The 24072-nt window shown below is 42.3% G+C and overlaps 1 protein-coding gene across 7 annotated transcripts in view; it reads right to left on the bottom strand.

Moving 5' to 3' along the window:
- The window catches only part of LOC118369749 (C-terminal-binding protein 2), a 110798-nt gene that overhangs the window by 14741 nt on the left and 71985 nt on the right, over positions 1–24072 (bottom strand). The window contains exon 1 of one of the 7 annotated variants that reach the window (XM_052498621.1): positions 6213–6953. The exons of the other annotated variants lie outside the window; for them this stretch is intronic. Coding sequence (XP_052354581.1) covers positions 6213–6234 — 22 coding nt within the window. The 5' untranslated portion in view covers positions 6235–6953. Of the gene's footprint in view, positions 1–6212; positions 6954–24072 lie in introns of those variants that run through there. 7 annotated transcript variants of the gene reach the window in all.

The raw sequence follows: 24072 nt of genomic DNA, 5'->3' as shown, positions 1-24072 counted from the left end.
CTTTAAAAAAAAAATTCAAACCTTGCTTTCATTTGTATACAATCACATATCTCTCTATTATGCGTGGGAATACTTGGGAACAGATTTCCAAAATTAAAATCACTTGGAGCTAATTTCCTGTTTTTTTTACAGTCTTTTACATCCAACAATAAAAATTCCATTGCTCAGAAAACTTGGGGGGGCCAAATAAAACAACCGTGGGCCAAATCCAGTTGGGAACCCTGCTATATAGCCATGGTTGGGGTGGGACTGGCGTGGGGTGTGAGGGGTCCGTGGGGGGGCTTTTCACAATATATTTGGATTCCTGATGTGTAACTCATCATTCAAAAAAAGTGTTCGCCAAAACGGATGTTAATTACTATATTTATTGAATATTATATGAATCCTATAAATTAAAATGGCTGCCTCCCGAATAGCGCCACGCATTATGCACTAGAGGTGTTACTACAGACCCGGGTTCGATGCCCGGCTGGGACCAGGAGACCTATGAGGCGGCGCACAATTGGCCTAGCGTCATCTGGGTTAGGGGAGGGTTTGGCCGGCCGGGATATCCTTGTCCCATCGCGCTCTAGCGACTCCTTGTGGCGGGCTGGGCACATGCATGCTGACTCGTGTCACCAGAGTGTTTCCTCCAACACATTGCTGCGGCTGGTTTCCGTGTTAAGCGGGCAGGTGTTAAGAAGCGCGGTTTGGTGGGTCCTGTTTCACGCATGACTTGACCTTCGCCTCTCCCAAGCCCATTGGGGAGTTGCAGCGATGAGACAAGATCGTAATTGGATCGCAATTGGATATCACGAAATTGGGGAGAAAAAGGGGGTAAAATACAAAAAAATGCTGAATTTCTCAGAGATCAAATTATGTATCAATACAATAATGTTTCAGGAATGCTAATCTTATGTTTCCAACTACAGAAACGATTTCAGAACAATCTGAGATTAGTGGGTGACGAAATCCTCTTTCTAGTGCTTTTTGAGGTGGAACGACCCACTCTTCTCTGTACTAAAGGCTCTGGTCTGTTTAGCACCACTATGGGTGTTTGGCAGGCTAGCATGAGCCCCACCCAAAGCCTGTGTCATTGGAAACCAGTGCAGGGGTAGACATTAGCCAAAACAGGGTGGAGAAAATCCACACTAGACAAAATACTAGCCTCATCTTAAGGGGGAAAATGAAAAATGAGCCCTTTGTTTTAATGGATAAAGATGCCACTGTACCAATTTGATACAATGATACACTTCATAGTTAATAGAGAATCAATTACTACACTGAGCTACGTAAACACAGAAGATGCTTCTTATTTAGCTTATGGTCTATCAAAGAACACTAACACAACCAATAGATCACATTGCTCTGAGACTCAAGGAAGGAAGTGTGTCACCACCATGCAGCGTTGTTGTGATACTTCTCATTGGATGAGTTAGACAACTGGCCAACTGCAGCCGCGATCTAGATGCTTTCTTGGAGTATGAAAGAATCTTGCAGAGAGACATTAGCATCCACCCACAGATGAAGCCCAGATGTTCTGCCACTAAAATCATTTTTTGGATTCTGACAACTGAAATATAAAGGCCGCCTCTTAATTCCTTCGTAGAAATGAGCCTTTCCTTCAGATAATAATTTATGCTGATCAGACGGTTCCTATTCTCTGCTGCCAAATGACTTAAATGTAAATGTAAATATCAATGACCTTGCTGCTGTGTCTTCTACTGTACTTCCCATTCTCTTTGCTGATGACACCAATTTGATTTTATCATCACACAATAATTTTGATTCAGTAATTAATGACGCCAACTAAGGTATGGCCAAATGTTCTAAATGATTCCAGATTTTAAAAAAATATATCTTTAAATGTTAAAAAATCCAACTTTATTTTATTCACTGGTAAGAATAAGAAATATTGCAACAACAACAACAAAAAGAGCCAGAATCTCAATGGGTGGGAATGAAATTGAACTAGTCACATGCACTAGATTCCTCAGAATTCTAATTGGTGGGAATGAAATTGAACTAGTCACATGCACTAGATTCCTCAGAATTCTAATTGGTGGGAATGAAATTGAACTAGTCACATGCACTAGATTCCTCAGAATTCTAATTGGTGGGAATGAAATTGAACTAGTCACATGCACTAGATTCCTCAGAATTCTAATTGGTGGGAATGAAATTTAACTAGTCACATGCACTAGATTCCTCAGAATTCTAATTGGTGGGAATGAAATTGAACTAGTCACATGCACTAGATTCCTCAGAATTCTAATTGGTGGGAATGAAATTGAACTAGTCACATGCACTAGATTCCTCAGAATTCTAATTGGTGGGAATGAAATTGAACTAGTCACATGCACTAGATTCCTCAGAATTCTAATTGGTGGGAATGAAATTGAACTAGTCACATGCACTAGATTCCTCAGAATTCTAATTGGTGGGAATGAAATTGAACTAGTCACATGCACTAGATTCCTCAAAATTCTAATTGGTGGGAATGAAATTGAACTAGTCACATGCACTAGATTCCTCAGAATTCTAATTGATGGAAAGATATCCTGGAAAGATCATATTCAAATTGTCTACACAAAGTGATGAAATCTGCTGGCTTCATCAGAAATATTAGTGGTTTTGTTCATCAAGCTTGCTTCCTAACTCCATACTATAGCTCAATTTACCCATATTTAATTTCATGTAATATTGTCGGGATCAGTATATAGACCTCCTACCTACACATTGTACTCATCATACAAAATACATTTGTAAGACGAGCCACCTTCTATAATTACCTGGCTCCATCTGCACCTTTGTTTAAGAAACTCAATATCTTGTCTATTTACGACATTAGTGTACGCCAATTATACACTTCGATCTACAAATACTCATACCTCACAGACAGTTTACCTAAACCCTTTAATGGATTCTTCCAGGTTAATCCTGAAATCCATCTATATAACACAAGACACTGCGATAACCTTCACCTTCCCCACTGCTACATCTCCAATAGTCAATTCTCTATCAGATATAGAGGTACCATACTCTGGAACTCTTATCTTCACATTGCCAAAATACCATCATCCCTCAATAACTTCAAGCGAAGACTGGGGGTCAGTCTGATGAACCAAACTACTCAGTAATCTCCACCATATAGCCTAACTCTCACACACTCACATATACATTTGAACAAAACAACTATATATACACAACCATTCAAAAGTTTGGGGTTACTTAGAAATGTCCTTGTTTTTGAAAGGAAAGCACATTTCTTGTCCATTAAAATAACATAAAATGTATCAGAAATACAGTGTAGACATTGTTAATGTTGTAAATGACTATTGTAGCAGGAAACAGAGGCCCATTATCAGCAACCATCACTCCTGTGTTCCAATGGCACGTTGTGTCAGCTAATCCAAGTTCATAATTTTGAAAGGATAGGTTGATCATTAGAAAACTATTTTGCAATTATGTTAGCACAGCTGAAAACTGTTGTTCTGATTAAAGAAGCAATACAACTGTCATTCTTTAGACTGGTTGAGTATCTGGAGCATCAGCATTTGTGGGTTCGATTACAGGCTCAAAAGGACCAGAAACAAATAACTTTCTTCTGAAACTCGTCAGTCTATTCTTGTTCTGAGAAATGAAGGCTATTTCATGTGAGAAATTACCAAGAAACTGAAGATCTTGTACAACGCTGTCTACTACTCCCTTCACAGAACAACACAGACTGGCTCTAACCAGAATAGAAAGAGGAGTGGGAGGCCCCGGTGCACAACTTAGCAAGAGGACAAGTACATTAGTGTCTAGTTTGAGAAACAGACGCCTAGAAGGCCAGCATCCTGGAATCGACTCCTCACTGTTGATGTTGAGACTGGTGTTTTGCGGGTACTATTTAATGAAGCTGCCAGTTGAGGACTTGTGAGACGTCTATTTCTCAAACTGAGTGTTGCACTCCCTCTGTACCCCTGAGCCGATTTTCCACAACAGATAAAGGGAAACCTGTCTCTTTCAATCTAAACCACCCATCTTTCTCCTCTTCTCTCTCTCCTGGAGGAGAGTGTAAGGTGACCAAACACAGGCCAACCACAGCCCCAATGACTCAATTCTGTGTGTGACAAATGCAATATATCTCCCCCTGGCCTCTAGTCTCCAGCCCACTAAACAATAAAACTGAGAAAACAAAAGGAAGTGAGGAGGATTTTCCACGGCGCGGTGATGTCAGGGCTCTGCCTCGGTGCGGTCGCCCAGTTCAGAATGGGGTTTTGTAGAAACTGCTCTCTTTCCTACTGTAGATGAAGAGCTAAGAAGGGCTCAATGGCTTAGGACCAACAGCTGGTTCTTGTTACCTAGCAACTCCCAAGCTGAGGCCACGGTTACAGGTCTGCTCAGAGTGGGGGTCTCACTCTCCTGACTCAATCTGGCAACCAGTGGTATTATAAGACAGCTTCACTCAAAATAACAGGCCTCCAAAACTGGCACACCGAGAAAGAAAGAGGTTCTGACTCCACTAAGAAAATGACAAAGAGAGGTGCGTTAAATGTGTTATGACTTTGTCTATCAATTTATGCCAGGAAACCTGAATACGAGTAAAGTATGTCTATGTCTGGTCAGTAGCCAACGGCAGCATAGTTTGAGTCATGGTGCCGAGAGACAGTATGTGGATGGGCAGTGAGACAGCAGCGAGCTCAGCCAGAGCACTGGAACACTGCATTGCCTCAGAGAGGGCCAAAAACACACACCCAGGCACACACACACATACACACACACACACATAGCACGGTGTCAGAACATGAGCTACGGTACTGTGTGTATACTTGTGTGTGAGCAACAGCAAGAGAGAGAGAGAGCAAGAGGGTAGAGGCCATATAATCTTCTTTTGTTGGCAGGTTTTCCCCTTCCAGGCCCCCTCGACCATACGACGCCCTGCCCCCCTTCACCACCCAGCACACCCTATCCCCCCTGTAGACACACAAAGCCCCTGCTTGTCCTCCCTCTGCCTGCCATCCTTCCCCACCCTTATCACCACCCTGCTGCCCCTGCCTTGTTACCAGCTTCACTAAACCAACCACTCCCCTGCCAACAGCTCCAGAGTGGCACAGCGGTGCATCTCAGTGCTAGAGGCGTCACTAACAGACGTTCGAATCCAGGGTGTATCACAACCGGCCGCGATTGGGAGTCCCATAGGGGGGCGCACAATAGGCCCAGCGTCGTCTGGGTTTGGCCGGAGTAGACCGTCATTGTAAATAAGAATGTGTTCTTAACTGACTTGCATAGTTAAATAAAGGTGACATTTTTTAAGGGAAAAAAGAGAGAGAGAGGGGGCAGAAAGAAAGAAAATACAGGGAGAAGGAATGAGAGATAACGAGAGCATGATAGAGTGAGGGAGAATGAGAGAGAGATGTCTGTCCTTCCTAAATGGCAGCCTTTGTGCTTCTTCAGCCAGACTTGCTCTCTAGAGCACAATTGGGGCCAGAGACAAAAGCAGGCGACTAGTGGACAGCACACTTCAGCTCCCATTCAACCACACTGGCTTTCTTTACACAGGGAACCATCAAGGGACCGTACACCACAGGGAGGGAAGCGCGCGCGCGCACACACACACACACACACACACACACACACACACACACACACACACACACACACACACACACACACACACACACACACACACACACACACACACACACACACACACACACACACACACACACACACAGCCTGCCATATAAACACAAGCTCACAGGGATTTATTGTGGTAATAACTATACTGTTTACAAAGGAGCTAAGCACTGTATAAGAACATACAGATATCACTCACTCACACTACTTCCAGACTGGAAGACACACGCATGACCATTCATCAATGACCTCCCCCCCAACAATCCCTCAATCTCAATACATCCCCCCTCCATCTTCTCTGCTCACTCACTTTCCTTCCCCTTGGATTTACACAGTTCACTGGTTTCAAGCCAAGTAGAGACACACACACACACACACACACACACACACACACACACACACACACACACACACACACACACACACACACACACACACACACACACACACACACACACACACACACACACACACACACATTCTTTCTTGACACACTTCATTGCAGACACGTTGAAGTTCAATTGCCTTGACAGACCCCCCTCTACACACACACTCTGACCCACACGCAAGCACACACTCACAGAACAACCAACAGGAAACATGCTCCTTGCCTGGGAAATGCTGTCTCCACATTCTTCAGATCAAGAGAGGCACATGGCAGTGGCAGAACACACAAAAAAAAGTAGGCAGGGGGGATTCTCAGTGTGTCCTGAGGGTAGGCTATCCCTTCCTCCCTCTCTCCCCCCTCTCCTCCTTTTCTCCTTTCTCCTTATTGAGTCTCTATCCACTGCTTGTTGTCCAGAAGCACCCTTCTTCACCTTACTCCCAGCTGTTCCATACTTGAAAGCGGGCTGGTGGGCGAGAGGGGCTGTAGGGGCGGGGGGGCAGAGCAGAGTGGCGAGAGGGGCTGTACGGGGGTCAGGGAAGGGGGGTGAGCTTGGTCAGATAGTCTTTTATCTCCGGGGCATAAACAGCTCTTTTCCAGTCAGCATCCGCCAGCAATCGCCTCTCTTCTCCTCTCGTCGACCGCAAATATCTTCTCTTTCTCTGTCTTTCTCTTTCTCTCTATCCCTCCCTCCCTCCTGCACGCTCCGTCCGGACTATTTAAACAGATTGCAGGCTTTCTCCACCAGCCTTTGTGTGAGGCCGAGAGCGAGAAAGAAAGGAAGAAAGAGAAGACAGGGAAAACAAGTGAGCAAACCAGAGAGCCCCAGCTACGCAGGGAAAAAAAGAGAGAAAAATGAAAAGAGAAGGAAAAAAATTCCCTAAATGAGTGCTAGTCAAAACGAGTGGTGCGACGCTCCTGGCGTGGACGAATCACTCTTCCGTTACCTCTGCTCTCACACAATTTCCTTCCCTCTCCCCCCCCCCCTCCTCTTTCCCTCACTCTCCCTTTCTCTCTGTCTTATTATTTTCGATCTGGCTTTCACAGCATTTTAAGAATGCCAGCCCCCTTTTCCCCTCTCCCTCCCTTTCACACTCACTCTCTGTTATTTCTCTCCTTCTTCACCCTTCCCCCCTTTCTTAACAAAACATCCCATTTATTTTCAAACCCATTCAGTGAAGTGCACGTATGATGTGTTTTCCTCTAAAACTTGCATTGTCCCCCTATTGTCTAAAAAAAAGTACAATATCAACATCACCTGCCAACATTAAGTCAAAACACCGACAGTCACACAAGGGCAAATAAACAAAAACACACACTATAAAAGAATAACATTGCAGTTGAGGATTCCTACAGCATTATGTCCACAATGAACTGGAAAACCTGGGGAAATTACTGGCATGGGTTTCTAGTATTTTCCCAGGAAATGTATCTTTCCTACAATCAGCTGCATGTTGTCCCTTAACGATCACATCCTCGCATGGTTTGGTGGCTTGTGTCATCAAGTTTGTCATAATAAAACAACATAAACAACCCACTGGGCACAAACCGGTGGAATCAATGTTGTTTGAAACATAACTTGTCAATGTATTGCGCCGTGGAATCTACGTGGAAAAATACACAGGATTTGAAAAGGGTCATCAATGTTGTTTTGAGTGTGCCATCATGGGAACCCAATTTTAACATAGACAAACCTTGTATACAATATGTTGAATTTGTACCTTGAAAACATCATCAGATCCTCAATGTTATATCTACTATCAGAATTTTTTGGGGGGCTTAGCAGCACCTCCTACTGGAGAATGTATCTATCGACAGCTACCTTTCGGTCCCCCGTCCAGGGTTTTAACCAAGCCCAGCTTAGTTATGATGTTTGTCACTGGCTATTACCAATGTGCTACCGTGAGAATGACTGTTGAGAGACTTCTACTTCAAAATGAAATAAATTCACTGTTGCCATCGAAGTCATTCTAAAGGGTAGGTTTACAGAGCAAATTAAATGTAAATATACTTTATTACTCATATATCACCAATGATGCGTTTTAGGCACATATAGCATCTGCAAAGTAATCAACAGCTATTGTTTCAATTCAACACAGAATCCAACTAAAAACAGACAATACAATAGACCAAATTATTATTGATGTCTCAAGCAAACACATTTCCGGGTGGAGGAAGTTGCATTCTGTGCATGGTTCTCTGCATGGCTGTGCTCTGTATTTACAAACCAGTAATCACATAATGCAGCGGCTTTCCAATAAATAAGATGAACCATTGTCAATGTCACAGTGCTATTTCATTCTGCAATCTCAAAAAGATCCGTCAGGTGTTGAAAGTGAGCCACTATGTGAGGTTAATGTGACATATCCTAATATGTGCCTTCCGTGGCCTCAAACTGCTCTTAAATGCAAGTAAAACTAAATGCATGCTCTTCAACCGATCGCTGCCCATACCTGCCCGCTCGTCCAGCATCACTACTCTGGAAGGTTCTGACTTAGAATACGTGGACAACACCAAATACCTAGGTGTCTGGTTAGACTGTAAACTCTCCTTCCAGACTCACATTTAGCATCTCCAATCAAAAATTTAATCTAGAATCAGCTTCCTATTTCGCAACAAAGCATATTTCACTCACGCTGCCAAACATACCCTCGTAAAACTGACTATCCTACCGATCCTTGACTTCGGCGATGTCATTTATAAAATAGCCTGCAACACTCTACTCAGCAAATTGGATGCAGTCTATCACAGTGCCAACTGTTTTGTCACCAAAGCCCCATATACTTCCCACCAATTTAGTCAGCCACCAATTGTGCAAGTCCTCCCACTTAAAAAGATGAGAGAGGCCTGTAATTTTCATCATAGGTACACTTCAACTATGACAGACAAAATTAGATTTTCTTTTCCAGAAAAATCACATTGTAGGATTTTTAATGAATTTATTTGCAAATTATGGTGGAAAATAAGTATTTGGTCAATAACAAAAGTTTCTCAATACTTTGTTATGTACCCTTTGTTGGCAATGACAGAGGTCAAACATTTCTGTAAGTCTTCACAAGGTTTTCACAACCTGTTGCTGGTATTTTGGCCCATTCCTCCATGCAGATCTCCTCTAGAGCAGTGATGTTTTGGGGCTGTTGCTGGGCAACACAGACTTTCAACTCCCTCCAAAGATTTTCTAAAAAATAAAACAGAATCTTTTGAAAACCATTCCCTTAAATTCAATGTACGGGTCACACGACTTGAAACTGGTGTGGAAGTGGGCAACCTCATGAGCAATCTTTTCTATGAACAGTTTGGGCGGGCAGGATAAGGTTTCAAAAAATATATAATTTTTAGCCTTGATTTAAATAGGCAAGACAGTTAAGAACAAATTCTTATTTACAATGACGGCCTACCAGAAGGCAAAAAGCCTCCTGCGGGGATGAGGGCTGGGACAAAACACACATGACAACAAGAGACACCACAACACTACATAAAGAGAGAGACCTAAGACAACAACATAGCATGGCAGCAACACATGAAAACAACACAACATGACAACAACATGGTAGAAACACCACATGGCAGCAGCACAACATGGTACAAACATTTATGGGTTACAGAGAACAGCACAAAGGGCAAGATGGTAGAGACAACAATACATCACACGAAACAGCCAAAACAGTCAGTAAGTGTCCATGATTGAGTCTTTGAATGAAGAGATGGAGATAAAAATGTCTAGTTTTAGTTTTTTTTGCAGCTCGTTCCAGTCGCTAGCTGCAGCAAACTGAAAAGAGGAGCGACCTAGGGATGTGTGTGCTTTGGGGACCTTTAACAGAATATGACTGGCAGATAAGGGGGAATCAACCAGTGAATCTTACAATGGGTATACAGAGATGACCAGTGTGACAGAGTAGTATAGAAGTATAGAGTGATGTGTCCTATGAGGAGCAGCCTTGATATGTGCTGAGAGAAGGATAGTGTAATGTCTAGCCATACTCCCAAGTACTTGTATGAGGTGACTACCTCAAGCTCTAAACCCTCAGAGGTAGTAATCACACCAGTGGGGAGAGGGGCATTCTCCTTACAAAACCACATGATGTTGGTTTTGGAGGTGTTCAGAACAAGGTTAAGGGCAGAGAAAGCTTATTGGACACTAAGAAAGCTTTGTTGTAGAATTTTTAACCCAAAATCCGGGAGGGGCCAGCTGAGTATAAGACTGTATCATCTGCACATAAATGAAAGAGAGAGCTTCCTACTGCTTGAGCTATGCTGTTGATGTAAATTGAAAAGAGTGTGGGGCCAAGGATCGAGCCTTGGGGTACTCCCTAGGTGACAGGCAATGGCTGAGACAGCAGATGTTCTGACTTTATACACTGCACTCTTTTAGAGAGGTAGTGAGCAAACCAGGCCAAAGACCCCTTAGAGAAACCAATACACAGGAATGGAATGGAATGGTCTACTGTATCATAAGCTTTGGCCAAGTCAATAAAAATAGCAGCACAACATTGCTTAGAATCAAGGGCAATGGTGACATTATTTAGGACCCTTAATGTTGCAGTAACACATCCATAACCTGAGCGGAAACCAGGCTGCATACCCGAGAGAATACTATAAACATCAAGAAAGACAGTCAGTTGATCATCGACAAGTTTTTCCAACACTTTTGATAAACAGGGGAAAATAGAAATTGGCTTACAACATTTAGGATCAGCTTGACCCTTTAAATAAAGGACGCACCGTGGCTGCCTTCCAAGCAATGGGAACCTCCCCAGAGAGGAGAGACCGGGTAAAAAGGTCAGAGATAGGCTTGGCGATGATAGGGGCAGCAACTTTAAAGGAGGGACTAAACCATCTGACCCAGAGGTTTTTTTGGGGTCAATTTTAAGGAGCTCCTTTAGCACCTGGACTCAGTGACTACCTGCAGGGAGAAACTTTGTAGCGGGGCAGGGGAAAAAGAGGGAGGAGCATCGGATACAGTCGCATTAGAAGGGGTGGGAGATGAGTAAATGTTGTACGGACTTAAAATTGCTTAAAATAAGTAACTTTGGCCTTCCAGATACCCTGAGTGCACTTATTTCTAATTTGCCTGAACGAGAGCCAGTCAGCCTGAGTATGTGTGCGCCGAGTGATTTGCCAAATGGAATTCTTGGAGATGGAGTAACATGCTGACCAGACCACACGCGCACAAGTTGATTTTGTCCACCCACACTAGACGGGATCAGGACACACAGGTAGAAATATCAAAACAAACTCTGAACCAATTATATTACTTTGGGGACAGATCGAAAAGCATTAAACATTTACTCCGACAATTAATCCACAGATAACCGGTCAACCGAGTTTGTTTCTAGTATATTCTCCTCTTTCCTTCAGGCTTCTTCTTATTTGAACTTTATATGGTGGTTGGCAACAAACTTTACGGTAAATTACCACAACTGACTGGAGTGTGGACCTCAGTTAATCTTTCAATCAACCATGTGGGTATATGCTTCTAAAAACAAATGAGGAGATGGGAGAGGCAGAACTTGCAGCGCATTGAGCGTCACAAATACAACCAAACTCTATTTTAGCTCCTGGCTACGCAGACACTCACTGACGCACGTGAGCAGTGTGGGTGCAATGATTGAATAACATGTATGTGTACATTTAAGGAAGGTCCAAGCTTCTTCGACAGTGTGGATCAAGCTGATTCTATAACAATTTACAGAGGCCAGGTCATGAAGGAAGGCTTGCGCATAAAAGTTTCTTTAGCAAGCGTTTCACTGAGCAGCCATTACGAACACAGGCTGTAAAAATAGTGATCACTAAGGTCATTACAGAAAACACCAGACTGATACCTATCAGGATTATTTGTAAGGATAATGTCAAGGAGAGTAGCCTTTTCTGGGTGTTTGGAGTCATAACTTGTGGGATTGGTAATAATCTGAGAAAGATTTAGGGAGTCCCATTACTTTAGGACTTGGTCAGGTGGATTAAGCATGTCCCAGTTTAGGTCACCTAGAAGGGCAAATTCAGACTTAGTTTAAGGGCCCAGGAGGGAGCTTAGGGTACAGGCCGGTGCTGATGATGGCCGATAACACCCAGCAACAGTCAACAAATAGTTATTTGACAGTTTAATGTGTAAAACCAACAAATCAAACTGTGTGGGGACAGACTTGGTGGAGACAACCAAGCACCAAAGGTGTTCCTTGGTAAAGATTGCCACTCCACCACATTTGGAAGAGAGCAGAAATCAGTGAAGCAGATATCAGAGCACAAATCAGAATTGGGGCTAGCAACTGTAGATGAGCCAGGTTGTATATGCACATTTCCAGGTATAAATCAGCAGTATTATAATCAGGGCATGGCAGAGGACAGGGGGAGCTCTGCAGTGTTGATTTATAACATTTGAATGTGCATTAGATGGCAACAAGATCATATTGTAAAGCAATTTCATCAGGTAACATGAATACAAAGCCGGCGATAGGTGGTTAGAATAGAATGGGAGGCCAAGAGTCTGTGAAACCAATAGAGAGTCAGAGTCCCGAGTGTGGGAACAAACAGACTGTCCCACGGTTAGGTAAACAAACAAGTTCCCAGTCAACAAAGCATGCAGGAGTCTTAAGGCAAATAGCATAAAACACAAGAGAAAATATAACAACTTGGGGCTAGCCATTGTAAGTTCAGAGTCACTCGCCCCAACAATGCATGTGTGCTGGAGGCGAGCGAAAGCTCTGGAGAGAGGGGGAGTGTGTTGGGGGTACCTGTACCAGACGGGGAGACAGGCCAGGGCAGACGGTGAACGGATCGCCAGGTGGATTCCAAGCAGCAGTGCATCAGGCAACGGGAATAGGTGTCACACCCACTTGGGAGAACCTTTTTTCGTGAGGAAGATACCTTGTAGAAAATCTCAGCTAGGTAGCTAATGTAGTTGGCAAGTCCCTGTCTGTCTGTTCTGTGGCTGTTGTATTTTGGGGATTCTGAGGAGGATATCTTCTCTGCACAGATGGAGGAGGCATCAAAGGCCTCTGCAGTGGGGAAGGGGGGGGGGGCTGTGAACCTCTCCTTTCATTGTTAGGCTCAAGAGTTTTCACACCTCTCACTTCACACTTCAGTGATAATTTCAGTCAGATTCTTTCCATGCAGCGTGGTAGCCTTATTTATTAAGATGTATATAATAAGCTGGGTCCCATGCCACTGATAAACATTGTGCACTGCAACGGATCCCGGTGTATGATTGTACGGATCCACAGTTTTGTAGTCAAGCAGCAAATTGTTTGCCTCGCAGCAGAATCGGGGCCTCTGACCTATGCTGAGAAGAGGTTCAGCATCTACCCAGATCTGAGTGCCGAGTTGCTGACACAGAGGGCGACCTACAGCTAGGTGAGATCTCAGCTACGCAAGCTAAACCTGAGATGCGGCTTCATCCACCCGACAAAACTCATCTTGATCTTCCAGAATACAACACACATGTTTTCCACTCCCAAGGAGGCTCAAGACTTCTTTGAGAAGCACATGAAGCCCAACACACAAGGAGGCGATCCGACAGATCTAGGCTAACGCTAATTTGACAGGCTCAATACTGAGATATGCTATCCATACCCAATCATGCAGCCTGCCTATGGCTATGGTGCTGTCCTCAGCATAAGACAATGATAAGGACACCCTCCCAATTGCATATTATTGCTGAAAATTGGACTTCGCTATTATTATATTGCCTATACAATAATGACACCGTGCCAATTAGTTAACAATGGGCAATATTTTTAAGTGTCGTACAGACTGGTTCTGCTTGCTTGTGTGGATACAGTGTATTGCATCCCTATATGGGCTAAATGTGGCAATATAAATTGAAAGCTATTCCCCTAATATTTTATTGTACTACCGTCAAGGATAGATGGCCAGTCCCATATGAGCTACCGCACAATTCCTTTAAAAAACACACAACATGTTTTTATGGCTGTCCACCTCCTTTTACGCTACTGAATTTATTTCCCAGGGAAGACTTGGGCTACAGCCCACGATTAATTATTGTGAACATTAGACTGCGTTTCTTGTACTGTGCTTTAATTTTGTATTGTTTTACATAGCATAGAGCACAAAAATGCTTTATACAAAATGACCTAAACATGTTTTAAGGTCATTTAAACCTTATTGCTGTCACGCCCTGACCGTAGATTGCTTTGTATGTTTCTATTGTTGTTTGGTCAGGGTGTGATTTGGGTGGGCATTCTATGTTTGTACGTCTAGGTTTTTGTATTTCTAAGTTTCGTCCGGGTATGGTTCTCAATCAGGGACAGGCTGTCTATCGTTGTCTCTGATTGGGAACCATACTTAGGTAGTCTGTTTTTCCACTTTTAGTTGTGGGTAGTTGTATTTCTGTTTAGTGTTTGTTTCACCTTGCTGAACTGTTTCGGATTTTCCTTTTGTTATTATTTTTGTATTCAGTGTTCAGTTACGTATAATAAAGATGAACACGTATCCTGCTGAATTTTGGTCTGACGATTCCTCTTCTTCCGGTGAAAGCCGTTACAATTGCTAATAATGAGAATAATGGATCCCGGGTTATTGCTCCTACAGCCATCCTATATGACTGTTTAGGCTTGAGTTTCTGTTTTCTTTAGCCTCCTGTTTTCCATTCCTTTCCCTTTATTACCCACCCGTACTCATCAACTCTGAAAACTTGTTGAAAGTTCTGATAAATGGTTCCTTATATTATGTTTAACGATTGTTATTTTTCAAATACCTTCAAGATCTAAAAAGAAATATGCTGCTTAAGAGATTCCATATGTAAGGCTGCCACTCACTGTTATGCTGCAACCCTGTAATGATGGTGCAGGGTGGGGGGAACCGTGGAGGGGGGGCTGGAGACATCATTCATATTTATATTGATTTTTTTTTTTTACAATGGCAACGCTAGCTATTCGCTCTTGGAATTTGAAAGGCTGTAATACTCTTATCAAACCTATAAAAAGCCCTGCATTTTATCACTGGAGACAATTTTGTTGTACACATCATTGCCTTTTATATAGCTCTGTTGGCTGGGAGTCTCTGACTGCCAGAAGAGTCCAACATTGGCTGCTATTTTTATATAAAGCAGTTTTCTAGAAACTCCCATACTACCTCACCTCACCTCACTTCTTAATTGGAAATCCAGCCACCGTCAATCTCACTCTCAACACTGGCTGGTTGTAGAGGTTCCATGGGTCTCCACAGAATCCAGAAAGATTACTTTTAGTTATTGTGCCCCTAGCGCATGGAATGACCAGTGGGTTACTTTGAGGCTTGACTCTGATCTCGAATGGTCAGTTCGGAACTTTGATGAGGAATATTGTGAAGGAGAACTGCACTTTTTGTCATTTTATCTGTAACCTTGTAAATGAGACTGGTCTCAATGGGTTTTCCCTGGTTAAATAAAAGGTACAAAATAAATAATAATAACCTCACCGCTGTCTTGATATCCCAGCAATATAGCAATGCTCCAAGAAATCACCTGCTCCAAAAGGACGCACATAGTATACACAAACTATCTGCTTTTTCATCAGCCCCAAACAAAACTAAATGTGTAATCCTAACGATACTTAAGAACCTCAAAGTCACCATAAAGGTAAATGAGGACAATCATTTATAAACAGTTGAAATTGCTGTAATCGTTACATATTCTTACATATATACGTTGTACACATTCTTGATTTATGATTGTGATGATGTGTACCTTCAAGTGTAACTTCAGTTAAACAAATGATTTGGTTATAGCGTGATACCTGCGTTACACACAATGCAATCTCAAGGTACAGTATCAGAGGTCCCATTATTTAGAATGTTGTATGGGTAAGTTCACGGCACAGCTCATATCGTATGTTTTTTGACTGACAATCTCCTTGAAAAATCACTAACTACATTTCAGGACACAAAATCTCCATTGTGTGTCTAAAGCTTTAAATTAATACTTTGGGATTTTAGCAAAGAAGCCCATTATCTACTTCCCCAGAGTCAGATGAAATAGTGGACACCATTTGTAAGTCTCTGCATCCAGTATGAAGGAAGTTAGAGGTGGGTTTGTGAGCCAACACTAACTAGCGTTAGCGCAATGACTGGAAGTCCCATAGACTTTTAGTCATTGCGCTAATACTAGTCAGCAACTTCGGCTTAATTCCCAAACCCCCAAAATATCCCTTTAAAGTTAAAAAAGGTGTGACTTGCATTGAGTAGATTTTTATTGTCAATCACTCGCTACCAAAAGGATAACGGATGAGATTGACAGACAGGATGTTCAGGTAGGAGGTAAAAATATGGCTTGAGGGTAAAGACAATGGGGGATAAGCGAGAGGGGAAAGAGTGAGAATGTAGTTAGGATAAGAACCCTGGTGTGTGACCAAGTGAAGTGGCAACCAGAATGTCTTATTGAGGTTTGATGGCCATATTTGCATATCTATTCTCATTTTTTACTTTTGTTCCATTACCCAGGTCTGAAGGGGTAAATGGTTCCTTCTTTTGTTTTATTTTCTTTCTTTTTTAATACCTTCATAAGACCTAAAAAAAAATTGCTTAAGCGATTCCATCTGTAAGGCCGCCACTCACCGCTATGTTGCAACCATGCAATGCAGTGGTTCCAACAGTTGATTGTGATCGACTGGTCGATCTCCAAGGCAATCCTAGTCGATCGGCAACATTTCTGTAAAAAACAACGATAAACCTTGCACCCTGTTGGCGGTAGGTGCGCCCGATTCAGCTCCCCTGCACGCTGGGTTGGCGACATGTTCCCATTTTGAACCATATTTCTGAAGGTACAAACTGCCATCCCGGCGGGCCCAAGGGGAGAAAATCAAGTGCACTATAGGCCTACCACTGGCCAATCGGATAGGTCAGATTACCATATCTGCAGTAACGTAGCAGACGTAAAAGAAAGCTACCACAAAGTTAATACTGTGAGATTTCTAAACTTTTAAAAGCATGACTAGAGATAGACTGTCAACGAATATAGCAAAAGAGAAAAGAGCTCGAAAAAAATCATAAACTCCCAAATATTGTGCATTAAAGTAATCTGATATTTTTCGGGTGTGTAAACTGCACTCGTGCTTGGAAAGGGTTGTCACTAGTTACGACAGCCGCAAAGTCAAAATGGGTTTTATCGTAGAAATTCTTGAAAGCAAAAATGTGCTTTTTAGTCTTCATTTAAGGTACTGTTAGCATAAGGTTAGCAGTGTGGTTAACTCTTTCCAGGCAGAGAGTTCTAATTTCCGAATAATAGTTATGATGGTTTAAAGCCTTAAAGGTGCACTATGCTCCACCACTTCCTGGTTGCTAAAATTCTAATAGTTTGCCTAATTTCCGTTTATGTGATAAAACAAGCAAGTATAGTGTAGAAAATCATTGTGCCATCCAAACCGCTGTGAAATATATCTTCTATAACATAAAATATTGTATTTTCAGCTGATGTACAAAACCGAAAGTAAAAGACAAAAAAAAATAAACATAAGAACATGAAGTATAGAAATAGCGCGCACAGAAACGATCTACCCATTCTTAGACTCACTTTCAATGAGAATGACAGATCTATAGTTGTTTGTGTTGTGCCCACCATCAGTTGAGACAGCGTGCTCTTGAATACAGGGTGGGTGTCATGTTTTGGCTGATAAATGTACATACATTTGAATAAAATAGACATTTCAACTTTCAACTGGTAGCACAAAGATGGTTGGAGGTCTACGCATCAGAGAATGTTGAATTGAATGGGAATATAAATTGTTATTGCATTTAAGTTGATGTTCATTGGTGGGTAGACTGGTGGCCATATTTGTGCAGTAGCTGGAAGTTAAAATGTCAATTCAATTTTTATGATGTACCCACTAAATTGCAGTGGTCTGAAGGGATTTCTCCATTCTATGAAATAGGATTGAAATGACACCCACCCTGTATTCAAGATAATGCTGTATCTCAACCGATGGCGGGCACAACACAATTACCTCAGATGATGTAAAATAGAGTCTAAGCTACAACAAACGCAAAATTAATACCAAATCTGAGTTTACAAATTTTTTGATCATTTACCTTAGGTTAAAAAATATATACATTTCAAACATTTTTTTCAAGAAATTATAAAATAGTTTGACAACCCTGTCTGTAAGCTTTACAATGTTGTCAAACTGAACCATTTATCTTTTTCCATTGATAAAGATATGGATGTCTGATGGTAGGGTGGATATTACAAATGGGTCAACTTTTAGCACCTCTATCTCCTAAATGTTTTGGCAGTTAGGCCCAAAATGTCCCTTTCTGACCACTTCGACCATGGGCCAAAATGTATAGAAAGGGGTGCGGTCAAAAAGTGATTGAAATCAGATGGAACGACCCACACACGTGTTAACCCTTTCCTGACCCCCCTTCTACAGTGGTATTGGTGGTGGTAGTAAGAGCAATGAAGGGTTAATGAACTCTCAGCCAAAATCAATTAGTCAAAACCAGGTCAGAGAGAACGAGGGAGAGTAGAGAGCTGAGCTCCCGCTACCAGAATACACACAATGTAGAGTATACACTGCATGGGACAACAGAGAGGGGCTGAACGCACACACACACCCTCCCCCACCCCTTTACCCAAACACACGCACTCTGTAACAGTGCAAAAGATATTTGAGTCTAATTTAGGGTCAGAGCTGTTCTAAACCCAAACACAGTACTAACAGATTGTGTACATCTAGGGCTAGTAGTCTGAAGGAGTAAGTGTAAGCCATTTTACGGCTAGGGGGTCACAGACAAAATGCCCTACTACAGGACTTAACCCACATTTCTAACAAGTCTGCCTTCAATTAGAAATCATTCCACAACAAACACAACCTTCTAGGAACACACACAAACACCACTTCAGTGGGAGAAAATGGAAAACCATTGATTGCCACTGCAATGTTAGAAATTGCATCTAGGCCTCACATATCAATGACAAAGACAGATTGATTAGGGCGTTTGTTTTAAATGACTCCATTCACCAAACCCGGTGTAAATCCACCACTGTGTCAGCCTAGAAGAAGACGTTCTGCATACTGTGGCTAACTGATGTTAACGTGCCTGTTTTCTGAGGGCTATAGAGAGCGAGAGAGAGAGAGGGGGAAGGAGGAAGACGGCACAGCAGCAGGTGGACTCCAGATGTTGTCTCTCTGGGGGAAGGTGTCTGAGATCTGGAACTCTCTCCTTTCCTCCTCTGTATGTGACATTAGCCATATGTCTGGTTACAGAGACAGAGAGAACGAAAGAGAAAAAGAGTGAGAGAGAGGACAGAGACCGAAAGAGAGAAGCAGAAAGAGAGAGAACACGAGAGAAGCACCCTTATACTGCCCTCTTGTACAGTGCCTACAAAGAAACACACACACACACACACACACACACACACACACACACACACACACACACACACACACACACACACACACACACACACACACACACACACACACACACACACACACACACACACACACACACACACACAGCTGGGGCTTGGTTCTGTTCCAGCTGAAGGCAGAAAGCTCTCTGGGGAGATGTCAGCTCACAACACCATGGATGGAGTTACAGCAGAGCACACAATTTACACACTTACACAGACACAGCTGGAAAAGCTAAATGAGGTGTAGCAGTGCTTGTTTATTAGTGCTGATGTTGTCTCGCCAGAGCCATGATGAACGAGACTGACTCCTATCGCATGAGCTAACGTAGTCATGTGCCACTGGTGTGTGTGCGGAATTGAATCAAGAGGTGTAAAGTACTTAAGTAAAAAATACTTTAAAGTACTACTTAAGTCGTTTTTTGGAGCATCTGTACTTTATTATTTATATTTTTGACTTTTACTTTACTAGAAAATATTGTACTTTTTACATTATCCCTCACTAAACACAAATGCATCGTTTGTAAATTGTGTGCACCTGGCTTTCCGTACATTTAAAAAACAAGAACATGGTGCCATCTGCATTGCTTAATATAAGGAATTTGAAATTATTCATACTTTTGCTTTTGGTACTTAAGTATATTTTAGCAGTTACATTTACTTTTGATTCTTAAGTATATTTAGAACCAAATACTTTTAGACTTTTACTCAAGTAGTATTTTACTTGGTGACTTTCACTTTTACAGGGAGTAACTTTCTATTAAGGTATCTATACTTTTGGGTACTTTTTTCACACGTGAAATCCCTCTCGTAAGGATAAGAAGTTGGATAAGACTTGACAGCGAGACATTCTAACTTCACAAAGCTATCACATCTAGGCACGTTATTCTCAGATAGATACCTCAAGGTATAAAAGCAACATAAAATACCAGATAGAATAGGAGAGAATAGGTACAGAGAGAGTAGGGACACATGTCGAGGTGAAGAGCAGGACTCCTAACCTTCCCTTACAGCTACTACTGTACAACAACACAGACAATGAGATTCCCCTTCCAAGATGGCCTCCCTCTGGTAAAACACAGCCTGCCAGATTAGTGAGAATTTCTCTCCTGCAAAGCTTCTATATTTCCATATATTCTCATCTGGAGAAAATAAGGTTAGTGCATCAACTTCTGCTCAGTAATTTAATACCCATGAAGTTTTAATTTTCTCTAGATGAATTATTAAATGTGACCTGCTGCTTGGCAGAGAGGTAGAGAGTAAAAGAGAGGTAGAAGAGAGGGAGTGTGAAAGAGAGGGAGGAGGGATGAGGTCAGATACAGCTTCCAATTTATTGTTCCCATTCTTTCATTTCATTCCCCTTTAATTTTCGTACTCTAACTCTTTCTCTCTCCCCCTCAGTCTCTCTCTAGCTCACGCACACCGTCTGTCCCCAGCTGTCCTCACACCATCTCAGATAGCAAACCATACTGTATAATTCCGATAGATCATCTCCGTCAAAAAGTTATTTGAAATTACTATGGAATAAATAATGATATTACAAAATAGCTCAATTAAAAGGTTGACCATCAGATTATAACATTAAACGCTATGTCTAGTTACAGCCTTTTCTATTGCATGTAGAATTAGGATTTCAGGGATTATAATCTCTTCATTCATTTCTATGGGATTACCCAACCATGGGGTGTGCACAGTATTCTCCCCTCCCTCCCCATTTCCTCCCGTCCTCACCCTTTAAAGGGACAATCTGCAGTTGCTACATACATTTTGGGAAGATTGTTATATGGTCATAAACAAAGTAAACATTGGTTACAAATATTATTTTGATACCATGGATGGTCAGTCCTTGCATCCATAGCTCTTTCTATGAATTTGAGTGGTCACATTATGGCATTATTTTCCTCTCTCTCTCTCTCTCTCTCTCTCTCTCTCTCTATATATATATATATATATATATATATTACCAGTTGACCATTAGCGATGAGGACAATTTCTGCTTTCTCATCCTTTTGACCTTTCAATTACCCTTTTTTCCTCCTCATATACACTCATTTACTCAATAATATACATGTCTATCTCAAGAATGCATGCAGCTCTACTGTTTGAAGGACAAACGTCCCTGGTGGATAAGTCTTTCACATTACAAGGAAATGCTGTACTTGTAGGTTCCAAAAAGACACAACTCGACATGACTGTCTGAAGTTATTCACAACACGCACACAATATCTACAACGTATTAATGTCGCCATGTACCCAAGGCCATGTAAACAGTGCAAAGTCAGGCACTTGTCTATCATGGGAACTAAAGTTTACCCACTACACAACCTCTCCCGGGAGGACTCACTGAAAGGCATGATAAAGACCATCACTTTTGACCTCCAGCCAAGATTACACCTGGAGCTTTACCCTCAGACAGGGGGTGGGCCCTGCTGACAGCCTCATCTCATCACCAAGGCAACCCCATCCTTAACTGATGGTTGACTACGCCATTGCAAAGCCCCTCCTCCATCACCATGCAGTACTAGCCTAATGCACACTGACTCAATGATTCTTAATCCTTCACTGGAACCACTGTGTGTGGATCTAAATACTGAACTCAATTCAAAATATAATCTACCATCTAGAGAATCAACTGCACCACAGATCATAATGCCCATCACACTATGGAAGAGCGTCGAGTTTGTCACGCGAATACTGACCTGGACTGGCATCACGCTGTGTGGAATCTGAGTGGAAGCACTCCCAGGGAGGAACTAAGGAAGAGGAGGTGCCACTCAGCCATATATGGGCATGATAAAGATGGGTGATGTCTGGAATGACCATATATGGACCTTTACACGATTGGACTTCCCATAGCACCAAATATTGGCAACTAAATCATTTAAGGGCATAATTAATGGGGAGGAAAAGTCTTGCTTCACTAAGGGCGATACTAATGAACTGATTGAGTCTATTGGCATATCACATCTAATTATTTATATAGGCTTACTAATTATGGATTATGAAGATGGTTGAGCAGAATATGTCAAATGGTTGAGATATTCCCTATATCATGTTGTCGAATGTCAGAAATTATACTCAGATAGACATACTCCATGCAACCAAAATAACTGTTGAACCTGATGATTTCTACAATGCAAAATTATATAATCTCCCACTCTCATAAAGGACACACGACAGTACTGCTCCTTGGTCATATTTCATGAGGTGACTAAAACCTCATAATTATTTACATTTTAGTCACTAAGCAGACACTCTTATCTAAAGCAACTTACAGTAGTGACTGTATTCATTTTCCTAGTTTTCTTAATACTGGTCCCCCACGGGATTTGAACCCCGTGGGGGACTACTTCCGGCTTCGCGTTCCTAGGAAACTATGCAGTATTTATTTTACGTGTTATTGCTTACATTGGTACCCCAGGAAATCTTAGGTTTTATTATATACAGTCGGGAGGAACTACTGAATATAAGAACAACGTCAACTCACTATCATTACGACCAGGAATATGACTTTCCCGAAGCGGATCCTATGTTCTGCCGTCCACCCAGGACAATGGATCGGATCCCAGCCGGCTACCCAAAACAACGACGTCGTAAAATGGGCAAACGAAGTGGTCTTCAGGTCAGGCTCCAGAGATGGTCACATCGCGCACCACTCCCTAGCATACTACTCGCCAATGTCCAGTCTCTTGACAACAAGGTTGATGAAATCCGAGCAAGGGTAGCATTCCAGAGAGACATCAGAGACTGTAACGTTCTTTGCTTCACGGAAACATGGCTCACTCGAGGGACTCTATTGGAGTCGGTGCAGCCAGCTGGTTTCTTCACGCATCGCGCCGACAGAAACAAGCATCTTTCTGGAAAGAAGAGGGGCGGTATGCCTTATGATTAACGAGACGTGGTGTGATCACAACAACATACAGGAACTCAAGTCCTTCTGTTCACCTGACTTAGAATTCCTCACAATCAAATGTCGACCGCATTATCTACCAAGGGAATTATCTTCGATTATAATTACAGCCGTATATATTCCCCCCCAAGCAGACACATCGATGGCCCTGAACAAACTTTATTAGACTCTATGTAAACTGGAAACCACATATCCTGAGGCTGCATTCATTGTAGCTGGGGATTTTAAAAAGGCTAATCTCAAAACAAGTCTCCCTAAATTCTATCAGCAAATCGATTGCGCTGGTAAACCCTGGGTCATTGTTATTCTAACTTCCGCGGTGCATATAAGGCCCTCCCCCGCCCTCCTTTCGGAAAAGCTGACCACGTCTCCATTTTGTTGCTTCCAGCCTATAGACAGAGACTAAAACAAGAAGCTCCCGCGCTCAGGTCTGTTCAACGCTGGTCTGACCAATCTGATTTCACACTTCAAGACTGCTTCGATCACGTGGATTGGGATGTGTTCCGCATTGCCTCCAGCAACAACATTGACGAATACGCTGATTCGGTGAGCGAGTTCATGAGAAAGTGCTTTGACGATGTTATACCCACAGCAACGATTAAAACATTCCCAAACCAGAGACCGTGGATTGATGGCAGCATTCGCACGAATTTCGCGCAAAACACTGCTTTTAACCAGGGCAAGTTGACCGGAAACATGACCGAATACAAACAGTGTAGCTATTCCCTAAGCTAGGCAATCAAACAAGCTAAGCGTCAGTATAGAGACAAAGTAGAGTCGCAATTCAACAGCTCAGACACAAGAGGTATGTGGCAGGGTCTACAGTCAATCACGGAT

Source organism: Oncorhynchus keta, chromosome 36 (genome assembly GCF_023373465.1).
Source record: "Oncorhynchus keta strain PuntledgeMale-10-30-2019 chromosome 36, Oket_V2, whole genome shotgun sequence".
NCBI classification, from domain to species: domain Eukaryota; kingdom Metazoa; phylum Chordata; class Actinopteri; order Salmoniformes; family Salmonidae; genus Oncorhynchus; species Oncorhynchus keta.
Note: the sequence above shows the minus strand (reverse complement) of the source record. Positions and strands in the feature narration are given on the sequence as shown.